The sequence below is a fragment of the Ixodes scapularis genome, unplaced genomic scaffold, assembly GCF_016920785.2.
Source record: "Ixodes scapularis isolate PalLabHiFi unplaced genomic scaffold, ASM1692078v2 PGA_scaffold0__279_contigs__length_252992795, whole genome shotgun sequence".
Classification (NCBI taxonomy): Eukaryota; Metazoa; Arthropoda; class Arachnida; order Ixodida; family Ixodidae; genus Ixodes; species Ixodes scapularis.
In genome coordinates, this window is record NW_024609835.1 from 245,864,905 (window position 1) to 245,877,570 (window position 12,666).

General features: G+C 49.5%; 1 protein-coding gene across 1 annotated transcript; it reads right to left on the bottom strand.

The window, feature by feature from the left end:
• Positions 1-6,683: 6,683 nt before the first annotated feature.
• On the bottom strand, positions 6,684-11,060 carry LOC115332583. The gene is made up of 2 exons (XM_029994999.2): positions 10,668-11,060; positions 6,684-7,278 (listed from the first exon to the last, which is right to left on the bottom strand). The coding sequence occupies exons 1-2, from the start codon at positions 10,845-10,847 to the stop codon at positions 7,111-7,113; spliced, it is 348 nt and encodes a 115-aa protein (XP_029850859.2). The 5' UTR covers positions 10,848-11,060; the 3' UTR covers positions 6,684-7,110.
• Between the last annotated feature and the right edge of the window lie 1,606 nt (positions 11,061-12,666).

A 12,666-nucleotide genomic window follows, 5' to 3' on the forward strand; every position in this document is an offset into this window, starting at 1 on the left:
GGAAAACTTAAGGCTCAAATGTGACTATCAGATGTTTAGTGGGAGTTTCATATTCATATTTCCTGAACATAATGTTTCGTATTGACACTACTGCAAAGGAACGGAGGCCCTCAAGGATCTCCTCTTTGCTGGTCTGCAGGATGTCCTCCTCAGAGATGACTCCACGAACGGTGTCTAGCTTGAGGTGAAGAGGCACTGGGACTTTTACATCTGCAGTGGTGTTCAAGGTGAGCAAAGCTCAGCTTTGTTTCTTCAAGTTTACTTCCACAAGCAGGTCTCTAGAGTGTTTTTTTTTTTGTTTTTTGCATGATAATCGTCTTTATGGCACGAATTAAGGATTTTTGCAATAGCAAAAGGTGACAGGCCTGGACGTTGGATGCTGTTCATTTTCTGAATGATATATAAAGAACGTAGAAAACTTGTCCGATTTCGACAGAGCAGGGAGAGGAGGCTGCGGCTTAGGCCATTTGAAGACATAAATTGATGAGGTGAGATGAAGAGGAGTATTTTATATAATATCAACCAACCTGGTAGTGCGTATAAATGTAGCGTGTCAGCTGGCGGACGGCTTTTCGGCCGCCCCGATGTGGACAATATATTTGCTTCTTTTAAAATCGGTTCCCTAATATTTTATCAAAACACGCATATATATACCACACGAAATATTGTTTCCTCTTAAGCAAAATCTAGGAAGAACTGTTTTGCGCGGTGGATAATTACATGCAAAACTTTGTTGTTTTGTTTTCTTCTCAAGCGCGGGGACATGGCGGCGTTTGTCCGTTTCATTTTATCGTAGCGTCGTGTCGTTGAGCACGTTATGCACTCTCCATATTCAGTTCAGGGCTTGCCAAACTCATACAGAGCGCGGCAGCTGCGTTTTCGCATGGCAGTACAAACCTGACGGCAGCCGAGCTAGGGTTTTCCCACATAGCACCTAACAGACCATCCCGAAATGCAATGCCGAGGGTCTGTTCGTAAGCTTTTTCCAGTATACTGGCTGCCATGAAGGAACACCCAGTTTGCGTGTTTCTCCAAGCTTGGTCAGAGCTGCCTCTCAACCTGACTGCGTTAATTTGATTTATTTTTTCTGGGATATATAGGATATGATTTTTAGGCTTTATAGATTCCTCTATATATTTGCAAACGCACCAGTAATCTGGATTCTGCAGGTCACTGGCAGGGCCTTGAGAATATAATGTATGGTGCTAACCATCACGATAAGCCAGGTAACCAACAAACATATTTAAATAACCTTTTTAATTAGTGAAATATACATGTGGTTTCATTTAGAAACTTGCTCATCCTCATCTGTGGTGTGCTAAGGTTACCACTCGTGCAACCGACGCCAGGTTTGCGATGGGAAAACACGGGTGACAACACCAGCTCGAGCTTGTCTTCCACGTTTTTCCGCATTCATTTTGAGCTCCTTCTACAAATGGTAAATATCGTGCACCACCGCACTTCCCATGCTCACCAAATTCATTTATAATATTTAGTGGGGGCCTAGCTCACTAGCATAAACTACTCGTGAAGCTTTCACTGTTTTAATACAAATCTTTATAGCGTGTACAAAACACCATTTCGATTTCGAGTATAAATGCTTTATTGCTTTTAGATTTTTTTTTTATGCTTTATCTGTGTCTGTTGAAAGTAGTAAAATTTCAATGAGACATGTTTCGCGACCGCATAGAAGCCTGACAACCTTGATCTGTAAAATTCTTCTGGTGTTATTTATCTATATTTTGTTTAAGTTTGAAATTTTACATATTTTAAATTTTTAACATTTAATTCTTTTTTATCAGTGCATAAAGCTTAACTAAGTCTGACCATAACGAAAAAAAGTTTAAATGCATATCCCATCAAAATATATTTTCTGCGCCAATATATCTTTTCTTGATCGTTTTTTTTTTGTGACACTCAACAGAACGCAAGCAGTATGCCTGCATTAAAAAAAAGAAAAGGAAAGACATAAAAGAAAATCAACAGATCGCATTCTGCCGAGGAGAGCACCAAAATTGGCTTTTAATTTCCTAACGCCTCCCAAAAATAAGCGCACCGTCCGACGCGTACGGCCTGTAGAAATCTGTAGAAATAAAATACAGGGGGAAGAGTGAAAAAACCTCAATAGTACGAAGCAAACGTGATTAAAAAGGTTCGTCCGGCGCTGTCGGCGTGCCGCTTCCTCCAATCTATGGGTGCTCGCCTCGAGTTCCCACTTATGAAAGAAGCGATCGGTAGTGGCCTGGCGGACCCCTTTCCCTCGGCGACAGCCTCCCTGCCCGTTGAACGTTGCAGCGGCCATGTTGTCCGCGCCGAGCACCGCGTTTATTAGATTCGGCGCACCTTGGAGCGGACGCCAAATTTTGAAGGTGCGTTGAGACGGCAATCGATCAGGAGCTGCGTCAACCGCGGCCTCCGAAGTCCCGCCGGCCAATGCGGCTGCCTCCGCAGAGCCGGATGTTTGTCTGCGGCTTTGTCTTCCGGCTCTCGCTTTCCTCACATGCCATTTTATAAGAATCCTCGGTTTCAATTCCAGAGAAATAAATAAGCAACAGACCGGGAAAAAATAAGATGGAGCGACTAAAATGTTGTTACAGCAGAATTGCTGAAATAATAAGCAGTTTAAAGTCCGGTGCACACACGCAGCTTAGCGCTGCTGCAGCACCGAGATTAAAGAGGAAGTGGACGCTTATTTAGACCAATGATTTCCACGCTACAGTGGTGACACGGACGTGATATGCAACACCCGTCGCCACGCCACAAGTGTCAGGCGAAGGAAGCGGTGCAGAGTCCGATTTCATCTGTAGATGATCTAAAAATATTGGGGCACACTTGGTGCTTTGAAGACGCAAATCTTTCTCACACATCACCAGGACAATATGAAAAAGCTCAAGTACGAGCCATGATTCTACACCATCGCCCCTGCTTTATCAGTAACTATTGCTTCAACGCTAAAGTGTGCGTTGTTTGAAGCACTATTAATTGTCAGTGAATTTGAGCACCGATGTATGTATGCGATCAGGTCAAGACGCTGGAAGCTTTCAGTAACCTTAATCTATTGTTTTCTTCTCTCTATGATCGGTTTCTACCCCTCGCCTAGCATGATAGCACTCACAGCTTACCTGAATATTATTTTTGTATTCTGGATTACAAAATTTGTGTTCACAGGTAGACATCACTGCGTGCATACTGTTGAGGCGTCGCACTTTCAGCGTGTCTAGTTCAGGCCGGAGTTTTCTTACAGTGGACAGCGCTAGCTCAGCGCTTTTATTTAAGGCAGGAAAGAGAGCTGACCTTCCCGAGGCAGCGCTGACGCAGCACTGCTTTTGTGTAGGATTCAGGTTGAATCTGCATGATCGGAATTCTACGTATTGACATAGCGCTTTATGTTTGAATCGGCCTTCCACAGTCGCTCTGCTCATACGAGAGACACGGAGTTTCTCTGCAGATATCATGAGTCCGCGGACACGCCTCCAGCATTTCCGAAGCAAGGTACATGATTCGAACATAGACAGTTTTTTGCGACAATCTGAACTTCGTTTGAGGACGAAGAGTGTCTGTAGCCTGTATGGATGATGCAATAACAATGTGAGCACGGCTTTTTTTACGGCGCAAACTAGTGACTACATGTTAACGTCACTAGCTTGCCTTGAACTTGAACCAGGCGATGTTGCAAACGGAACGTCAATAGAAGACACATGAAAGTCACCTATCCACATTTTTATTTGCATATGAGGGGCTTCGCTCCCACCCCACTGCAGAAGAAAGACCGCGGTGATCCTCCCTTCATATATGCCATACAGAAAGCGTCATCGACACTGGCTTGCGCTTAGAGATCGTAGCCTATTACGCAGAAACAAAATCTGGAGCACTATTTCTCTTACTGCAGGCCACGTGGTTGTCATATACCTAGGGTAATAGACAACTGCCCGCTTTGCAGGAGCCAATGTTCTCGCATGTCAGACCTGAAACCGGCGAATTCACGTTTGCCGCTTTACACGCACGTGCACCGGAGTTAACCTGTTATGAAACGACGCACGGTACCGTGCGCGGCGTCGAAATTAATGCCGGGAGCGGAAGGTTGGCTTATAGTGGACTCAAAAAACGGTCAGTTTTCTGATTTTTGCTCTGGTGTCATAAACGGACCGTTACTCTTCGCACCATTCAACAGAAGGGCTCGGGGAACCGCCAGTTTATCAAACGATGCGCTTCCCGCGTTCATTCCCCTTTTGCCTAACTGCGAACTTACGTGAATATAGTCAGTGATGGGACAAGAATTCGGTAGAAGCTCCTCCCTTCGTATAATTTGAAAACTCCAAGTTCCTCCAGAGTCGTGAAAACGTGCGTCGTCGGGTCCCCGTTCTCGGCTCCTTTCCAATGCGGAAATGGCGATGCCCAGTGAGGGTCGAGCGGGCACAAGGGATCCCTTCATCGCTCATGAGAAGTTAAGGCCTCTGCACGCAACAGATTTCAGAGAGTGTGGGGCCAAACAACTCCACCGTATAGACCGATCTCACCAAGCGTTCGACGCATGCGCGAGGCAGCCATAACTTTAGTTCACAGGGGACAATCGGCAGTGCACGCATAGCTACAGCGAGGTTGTCGCACGCGCAGAAAGACTAAAGCTCACTCGATGCATTGCGGCAGCGGTGGCGTAGTCAAACTGGCTGGTGAGATCGGTCTATTGCGTGTGCCAATCCAGTCTTGTCCGTTCTTTTTTTTTTTTACGCATAACTACGTCTATTTTACGCTTCGGAGGGGGCGCGAATTCTCGAGTCGATATCACGAAAACTTGGTCACGGAAATGACGTCCCAAAACTGAAGTCCTTTTTGAGCATACATGAGGTGAGGTCGGGTGACGTGACGTGAATTGATGTCACGTTACCTGTGTACTATACACAAATTTAGTTTCCAGAAAAATTGAGCGGAAAAACTGACGTCACGTGACCTAGACACCCATTATGTTCCCATCAAAGTTAGGCTGTAAAATTAATGCCACGTGACCTGACGTCACGCGATATATACACCAATTCAGTTTCCCTGCTAAATTCTGCGAGGGAATGGATGTCATGTGGAGGTGGTGGTGGCGATGTTTATTGGCGCAACAGCACTGAACTCCATACCGCGCCAAGCAAATCTAGTTTGCTCTTCAGATAAATACCGAAAGGCTAATATCGACACGCTGGAACGGAACGATAGCATTTTCGCCTGGAAGGAGTGCAGGATGAAACGGTATCTGATATGCAAAAATTTATGGCGAACCGGTGTACCGGCTCTGCTCAAGTTCCGGACAGAGCCATAGAAGATGCAGTTAGGAGCACCACCTCCACAAAGGAGGTGCCCATTTGTCAGTAAACTGTGACCAAATCTAATGTGACACTGGAGAACCTCGTGGATGTTATTTTGTAAGGTGAGTTTTCCCACAACCCCAAGACTGATTTGACCACACAGAGTTTGTATGTACTTTCGAGGTCCCATTTATGTTGACATGTGGTTAAGGGTGCTTCCCCAATGAGAGGCTTAAAATCCTGGTCGGTTACGCCCGTTAAGGTATCCGTAAGATTATTTGCAAAGGTAGCCAATAAGTACGCTTTAACGTTGGCTACATTCACAACATGAAATAGAACCCAGCGAAGCTTGATGTCATGGCCGCCTTAATAAACGGTCGATTTGAAGACGTAATAAAGGAACCAGCTTATTTTGGCGTCTTTAGTGGAACAAAGTGTGGTGACAACCCATAGTGAATCTGCAAACAAAACTGCCTTAATTATACTGCTCATCGCAGTGTACCTAAATGCAAACGCAAAACCATATGCAACCGCAAAACCAGCTAAAATACTAGCCGTCCTGTCAAGCCGTCAAACGTTTGTGGAAACTTCAGAGGAAACCTCAGCTGGTACGATGGAAATGGTCCGTGTACCGACTGTGTGAAAGTGGGTATAGTTACTTTCACTCTTCTCAACTTCAATGAACTCTTGTTGAATATATAGGGTGGTGCAAGACGCTGTGCTTTTTAAACTGTGTAAATGACTACTCACAGGACAGTGGCAACATGTACCAGGGCGCAATGCTCTCAGAGTTTTGTAGAAGTATATATTCATAAGGGTCAACGCAACAAAAAAAAACGCCTGATCACTTTAAAAACTAAAATTGAATGGCCGCACCGTCCTCGGCATTTGCTCGAAAAGGCGGTCAAGTTGAGACTGCCGAAGAGCATAGTTTGTTCGATGTCTAGAATCAGTCATGATCCGAGAAGCATATATCAGGCCCAAGTACTGTCGTCATTTAGATAGGGGCACCTGATGAGATTCCGCATACAGTCTAAGCACGGGTGATGTTCGGTCGATTCCGTGGCAGGGCGCAGGCCAAGGTGATGCACAGGGTCTAGCAGTTTCAGGAACGATTGCGCCGAGTGTTTAGACTTGTGGGGATCGAAAAGAAGAAGAATAAAGATGCCTCGTGAGGCAGACCGAACTAGCTCGCGCTCAGGATGAGCGCGGGGTAGAACGGGCGTAGACACCAGTGAAGCGGCTGTCTTTTCTTCAGTCTCCACATTGGCGCCCACCGCGCTCATCCTGAGCGCGAGCTAGTTCGGTCTGCCTCACGAGGCATCTTTATTCTTCTTCTTTTCGATCCCCACATCATCCCCCTCTTGGGGGGGGGGGGGGGGGGGGCAGGGAGTTTCGTAATCAGTTGGTTACATTTCGTCGTCGCTGAGTCTGATGTTCGCCAGTTCTGGTGGTAAGGGTAGTGTTCGGCGCAGGCGTTCGGGGCAGGCACGGCCAACAATAAGGAGGGCGGCCTCGATGTCGGCAGGTGTAAGGGCCCGTGATTCAGCTCGCACCAGCGCCCGCTGGCGGTCTTCTCGGTCGTGGTGAAGTGCTCCTTGATGATGTTGTTCGCATGAAATGAGTGGGACGCGGCAAAGTTCACAGATGTCGGCATATTCTTCCTCGTCGTAGGCGGCGGGTAGATCTGCAGCACAGCGCTCCGTCAGTGTCCGTCGCCGGAAGGGATGGGGAACGTCTTCTGGTGCAGTCCCTTGTGGCACTTGAGGTTGGTGTTCCCAGGCCATCCGGGACGCGAATGTGACCATTCGACCGGCCTCCATCACGCACCAGGTGGCAGCCTCGGCAGTGCGTGGCGGTTGCTGACGGCGGTTATGTCGCCTGGCGCGGCGCGAGTGGCCCCGTGGGTTGAATTGGGGGCGTAGGGGGGATCGGGAGCGGCTCCGAGAGCGTCGGAAGGAATGGGTGTTGCTGCGTCGAGGTGGCATGCCTGGATAGAAAATAACCATGAGCAAAAATCTTTCGTGTGGCAAAAATTGACGGGGGACTGTGTTTCTTAGGACATCCCTAAAGGGTGACATGTCTAGAAACAAACGGCTTCAGATCACAAATGTTAACGGGTCCAGTTAACGACCCGTCTTCGACATGTCGTAACCTATACACCAAATGTGATACCCGTGAAACAACTTCCAAGGGACCTTCCCAACGAGGAGCTAGTGATGCCGCGAATCCCTTTGCTGCATTACTAAGCGGGTGTACGCGCCGGAGAACGCAGTCGCCTATTGAAAATTCTAGGGATCTCCTGCCTTGGTCATATTGGTTCCTCTGATCGAGCTGCGCTAACTCAATATTTTGTCGAGCCACTCGCACAGCGTCGGTGATTTTATCACGAAGTTGTTCAGCGAATCTCGCGTACGAGGTGTTTGGTCTTCGATTATCGTCGGAAAAGCTGTTCTCGAGGGGAAATCGCAGCTCGCGTCCGAAGTTTATTTGGGAAGGTGTGAACCCTGTCGTACGGTTCTCCGTAGTTCGAGTGGCGAAAGCCATTTCCGGGATGTAATTGTCCCAGTCTTTATGTCTCTCGGTGTATACCACTAGCATTGCTTTGAGGTTCCGGTTGACCCTCTCAGCTATGTTGGCTTGAGGGTGGTAAGGAGTGGTACACTTGTGCTGGATGCCCAGTGTTGCGCAACAGTCCTCAAAAACCTTACTTGTGAAGTAGGATGCGTTGTCGGAAATTAATTGGGAACAGAACCCGAAGCGGGTGAAGGTGTCCCTCAATTTGTCCCAAATGGTCCTGGAACTCAGTTGGCGGAGAGGGTGAAGCTCCACCCACTTTGAGAAGTGGTCGGTGACTACCAGGAGATACCTGTTTCCTTTGGGGCTGCGTGGAAAGGGGCCCATTATGTCACATGAAACAATCTCCCATGGATAACGACTTTCCACTGACTGCATCAAACCAGGGGGTTTACCTCCCCTGGGTTTGGCTTGTTGGCAACGTAGGCAACTGCGTGTGTAGCGGAGAACATCCTGGCGCATCCTCGGCCAAGTGGCAACGCGACACAGTTTCTGGTAGGTTTTCTGACCGTCACTGTGGCCCGCTAGCGCACTGTCATGAAAATACCAGAGGAAAGTTTGCCTTAATGTACGGGGTACGACCACACGAAAAGGGGACGTTGTGGGGTCGGCTTCGTCTGCCTGCGGTATGTAGCGAAGGAGGAGTCCATCCTCGCTGTGTACATATGCGTCTACCGACCCATACGTCCTGTTTCCATCGGTTTGATGGGGCTGAGTCAAGCACCGAGATACCTTTTGGCACATGTCGTCTTTTTGCTGGGCTTTTCGTAGCTCGTCCCGGCTCACAGAAAGACCCCAGGAGACTTCAGCGTCAGCAACAGCGACGAGTTCCGCTGTGTCATCCGCTTTTCGGGGGGGTAGGGGTGCTCGTGACAGGGCATCTGCTGCGACATTGAACTTTCCCGGTTTGTATTCAATGGAAAAATCATATTTCTGTAAAGCCAGAGCCCAGCGGGCAAGGCGTCCAGCGGGGTGTTTAAGGTTTTTCAGCCATGTTAATGCTTGATGGTCAGTCTGGATGGTGAAGGTCGCTCCATCTAGGTACATGTCAAACTTTCGCAAAGCGAATATTATAGCTAGACATTCTTTTTCGGTTACCGTATAGTTACATTCGGCCGCGGTGAGAGTATGACTCGCGAATGCAACGGGCCGCAATGCTGCGTTATGTTCTTGGAGTAATACTGCACCTATACCGTAATCACTGGCATCCGTTTGGAGGACGAATGGAGCATTGAGATTAGGAAGTCTCAGAGACGCAGTATCCGCAATAGCATTTGCTAACGCTTTAAACGCTTGTTCCTGAGCGGAAGTCCAGGTCCATGGAACTTCCCGGCGTAATAGCTGGTGAAGGGGCCGGGCCAAATCAGCGCAGTTGGCAATAAACTCGCGGTAGAATCCCACCATGCCAAGGTACCGTTGTAAACTTTTTTTGTCTCGTGGCTGGGGAAATTCTATAATTGCTCTGAGCCTCTCTGCTTGCGGCTGGAGCGATCCTTGGTCGACCACGAAGCCAAGAAGCTCCACTTTGGGTGATGCAAGTTGCACTTTTGAAGGGTTAATCGTGAGACCAGCTTCACTCATGCGCTTCAGGACGACCTGTAAATGGTGAAGGTGGTCCTCGATAGTACTAGAAAACACTACTATGTCGTCCATGTAGGCCATTGCATAGTTAAACTTTGCATCACCCAAGACTGTCTCCATGAGCCTCTGGAAGCTCGCAGGGGAGTTAGATAGGCCGAAGGGGAGTCGGACAAATTCGAACAGACCCCTGGGGCAAACAAATGCTGTTTTAGGGACGTCATCTGTTGCTACGGGAATTTGCAAAAATCCCCTACTACAGTCGAGGGTTGTGAATATCCGTGCAGACCCCAGTACATATAAAACAGACGAGACTGATGGAAAGGGGTATGCATCTCGCTTCGTGACCGCGTTCAGAGGACGGTAATCTACGCAGAGGCGTGCGGTGCCATCCTTCTTGGGTGCTAACACAACCGGAAAAGCCCATGGACTTTTCGAGGGACGGACGGCTCCGGTCCGAATCATCTCATTCAGTGCTCCGTCCAGGAGTGTGCGTTTGTGAACACTTAGGGGCCGCGCGTTAAATCGGATAGGCGGAGTGTCTCCAGTATCAATTCGGTGTTCGAGGATGTTAGTCCTCCCAGGTGTTTCTGTAAACATATGTGAGAAATTCTCCAAAAGCTTCGCTATACGTGAACGGTCCGAGTCGGTGCCAGAAAATGACTTCATTGCCACGTGCAGATACCCCGAGGAGGGGAATCTCTCACATATTGTACCCTCTAGAGGACGAGCTGCCGTAGGCATTGGTCTGACTGCAAACTTGAAAGTAGCGGACTGCGAGCCATATCGATATTCTTCTGCTGACAAATCTAGGACTATTTTTTCCCTGGAGATGAAATCTCGACCGAGAAGAATAGGGCAGGCGAGACCCGGCAGATATGTGAAATGTTGTCGACATTGTCGCCCATCAAAGCTCAGCTTCAGTCGAGCTCCTTCAGTGACGGAGATAAGTTGGTCAGATGCCGTACGGAGCTCTCTCTGAGAACGCCGCATTGAGATGTTCCGGTCTTTGCACAATTTTCTAACGAAGTCTCCAAAAAGTGAAATTGCAGCTCCGGTATCCAAGAGAGCTGCGATCTGTTGACCGGCAATGTTAACCACAATGTAGGGTTCTGTTATACCTCTACTTTCGTGACGCATAGCGTCAAGGGATGGTATAAAGTACGTGACTGGACGGAACCTATAAATTCGAAGTAGCTTGTCATAGACTTTCAGCCGACTCACCCATGATACCATGGTCGCTAGGATTCCCATGATCAATGAAATGCTGAGGATTGTCACGTCTCGTAGACCCGCCCAGGTCACCGTTCGGTAGTGGGCACGGGGTTCCGGTTGGACCGCACGGGCCATACACTTGTCTACGGGTTTTCCAGAAGGCCGCGCTGGTGTGGTCGCATCAGCCATTTTTCTGGCATGTGGGTGGACGACGGGCGGCCACGCCGCTGCCACTTCCTGCGAGCAGCCGTTGTCGTCACGTCTGTTCTCCGGAGTTGTCTCGTCGGGGACCAGGACGCCACCGAGAACCGCTCCGTGGGAAGCCTCGGGGAAAGCACCGGCGCTGGTACTACCGGAGGCATCTCCGCGAGCGCCGCCGAGAGCGTCACCGCATAATCCGTGAGCGGGAGCGTCATCGGGTGCTCGAGCGGGCGCCACGCCGGGACCTGGGGCATCTCCGCGAGCGCCTGCGAGAGCGTCGCCGCGTAATCCGGGAGCGGGAGCGTCATCGGGCGCTCGAGCGGGCGCCACACCAGGTGCTGCAACATCGGGCTCATCACAGGAGGCCCCCGGCGGGGCTGCTCGTGAGGCTGGGCCGAGACTGCTGAAGAACCGAGACGGTGGGGTGACCGAGGGCCTGTAACAAGGAGAAGCCACCGACAGACAGGGCCCTGCTATCGGCGGCCTACCTCGTTTCCCGAATTGTCGTTTGAAACCCGCCGGGTGCAGTCCCGGCGAAAGTGGCTGAGACTTCCGCACCGGAAGCAGCGGAGAGTAGCTGAGGTGGCCCTTGGGTATCGCTCTCTGGATGGGGCTTGGTATTGGCGGCCATGCTCGCGGACTTGAGCACCATCGCCCAGTCCGTGGGTGTAAGGGTCCAGCGCTCGGGGTACCCTTCCGGGGAGAACTGGCCGTGACCCATGCTCGTCCATGGATTGCCTGGTCGTGCCTGTCCAAGCGCAGGACGGTTCCAGGCAAGCCTCCGGCGGTGGAGGAGGCCGATATCTTAGTTCGGCCAGGATGTCCGCCTGGATCTGGTGGGCTGCTTGGGCCAACTCGTCCAAACTCCGGAACACCCGCCCACGCAGGTAGGGATGAAACTGCGGGTGGCTTTGCCGGATAGCCCGCGACACTTTGTCTGAGTCGGACGCACTAGGGTCAGCCCTGTCATAGAGAGTTTGGAGCGCCCGAACAAACTCGACTAGGGACTCGTCGCGGTGCTGAGTGCGCGCCCTAAGCTCATCGAGCATTCGCGCGCCGTAATCGGGAGGCAGAAATTCATTTTTGAACTGCTCCGAAAAGTCTTGTAGCGTCGAGAAGGGTGATTGTCTCCGACGCCATGTCGCGGCGCTTCCCGTGAGGGCGATCGGCAGTACGCGTGATAGAAGTTCAACCTCAGACATTTCAGACACCGCCTGGTGTCTGAAATGTCATTTTGACATTGAATTTGACATGAATTTGACATTTTGACATGAAAATTGAGACAACTTATTAACAGACTACAGCACCGTAGTCCAAGAGTGAGCGCACCAGGCGCGAGAAACACATTCTCTCCGAGCCCCGCGTCTTAAGGAAAACTTCGTTTATTATGTTTCGGTATTTTAGGCATTTCCGCCTCAGTTGTTTTAAATAAGAAATAAAATTAAAACTTTTCATCGAACACGACTAGTGAATATATATGTTCATCTCTGACGGGTACGGGCGTTCTGTTCAGTTGCCACGTTGGATCTAGCATAAGCCCTCGCGCTGGAAAAAAGGGCGCGCACACAGGTACGGAAGGTGAAAAACTAAATTTATTTTCGTCTGCCCACGCGATGATTTTATTTATTGTCAACTGCAATTGGCACTCACAACTGGACAAATTGCAAGATGAAGCGGAAATCTGTAGAGCATCACGTACAGTGAATATGTGATGGAAGGGGGCACAATCTTATAAATATAGTAACGTTTACAACAAACGGTGTCACACTGAGAGTACCTTCCTGTGGTATGCTATTCTCCTAGATAA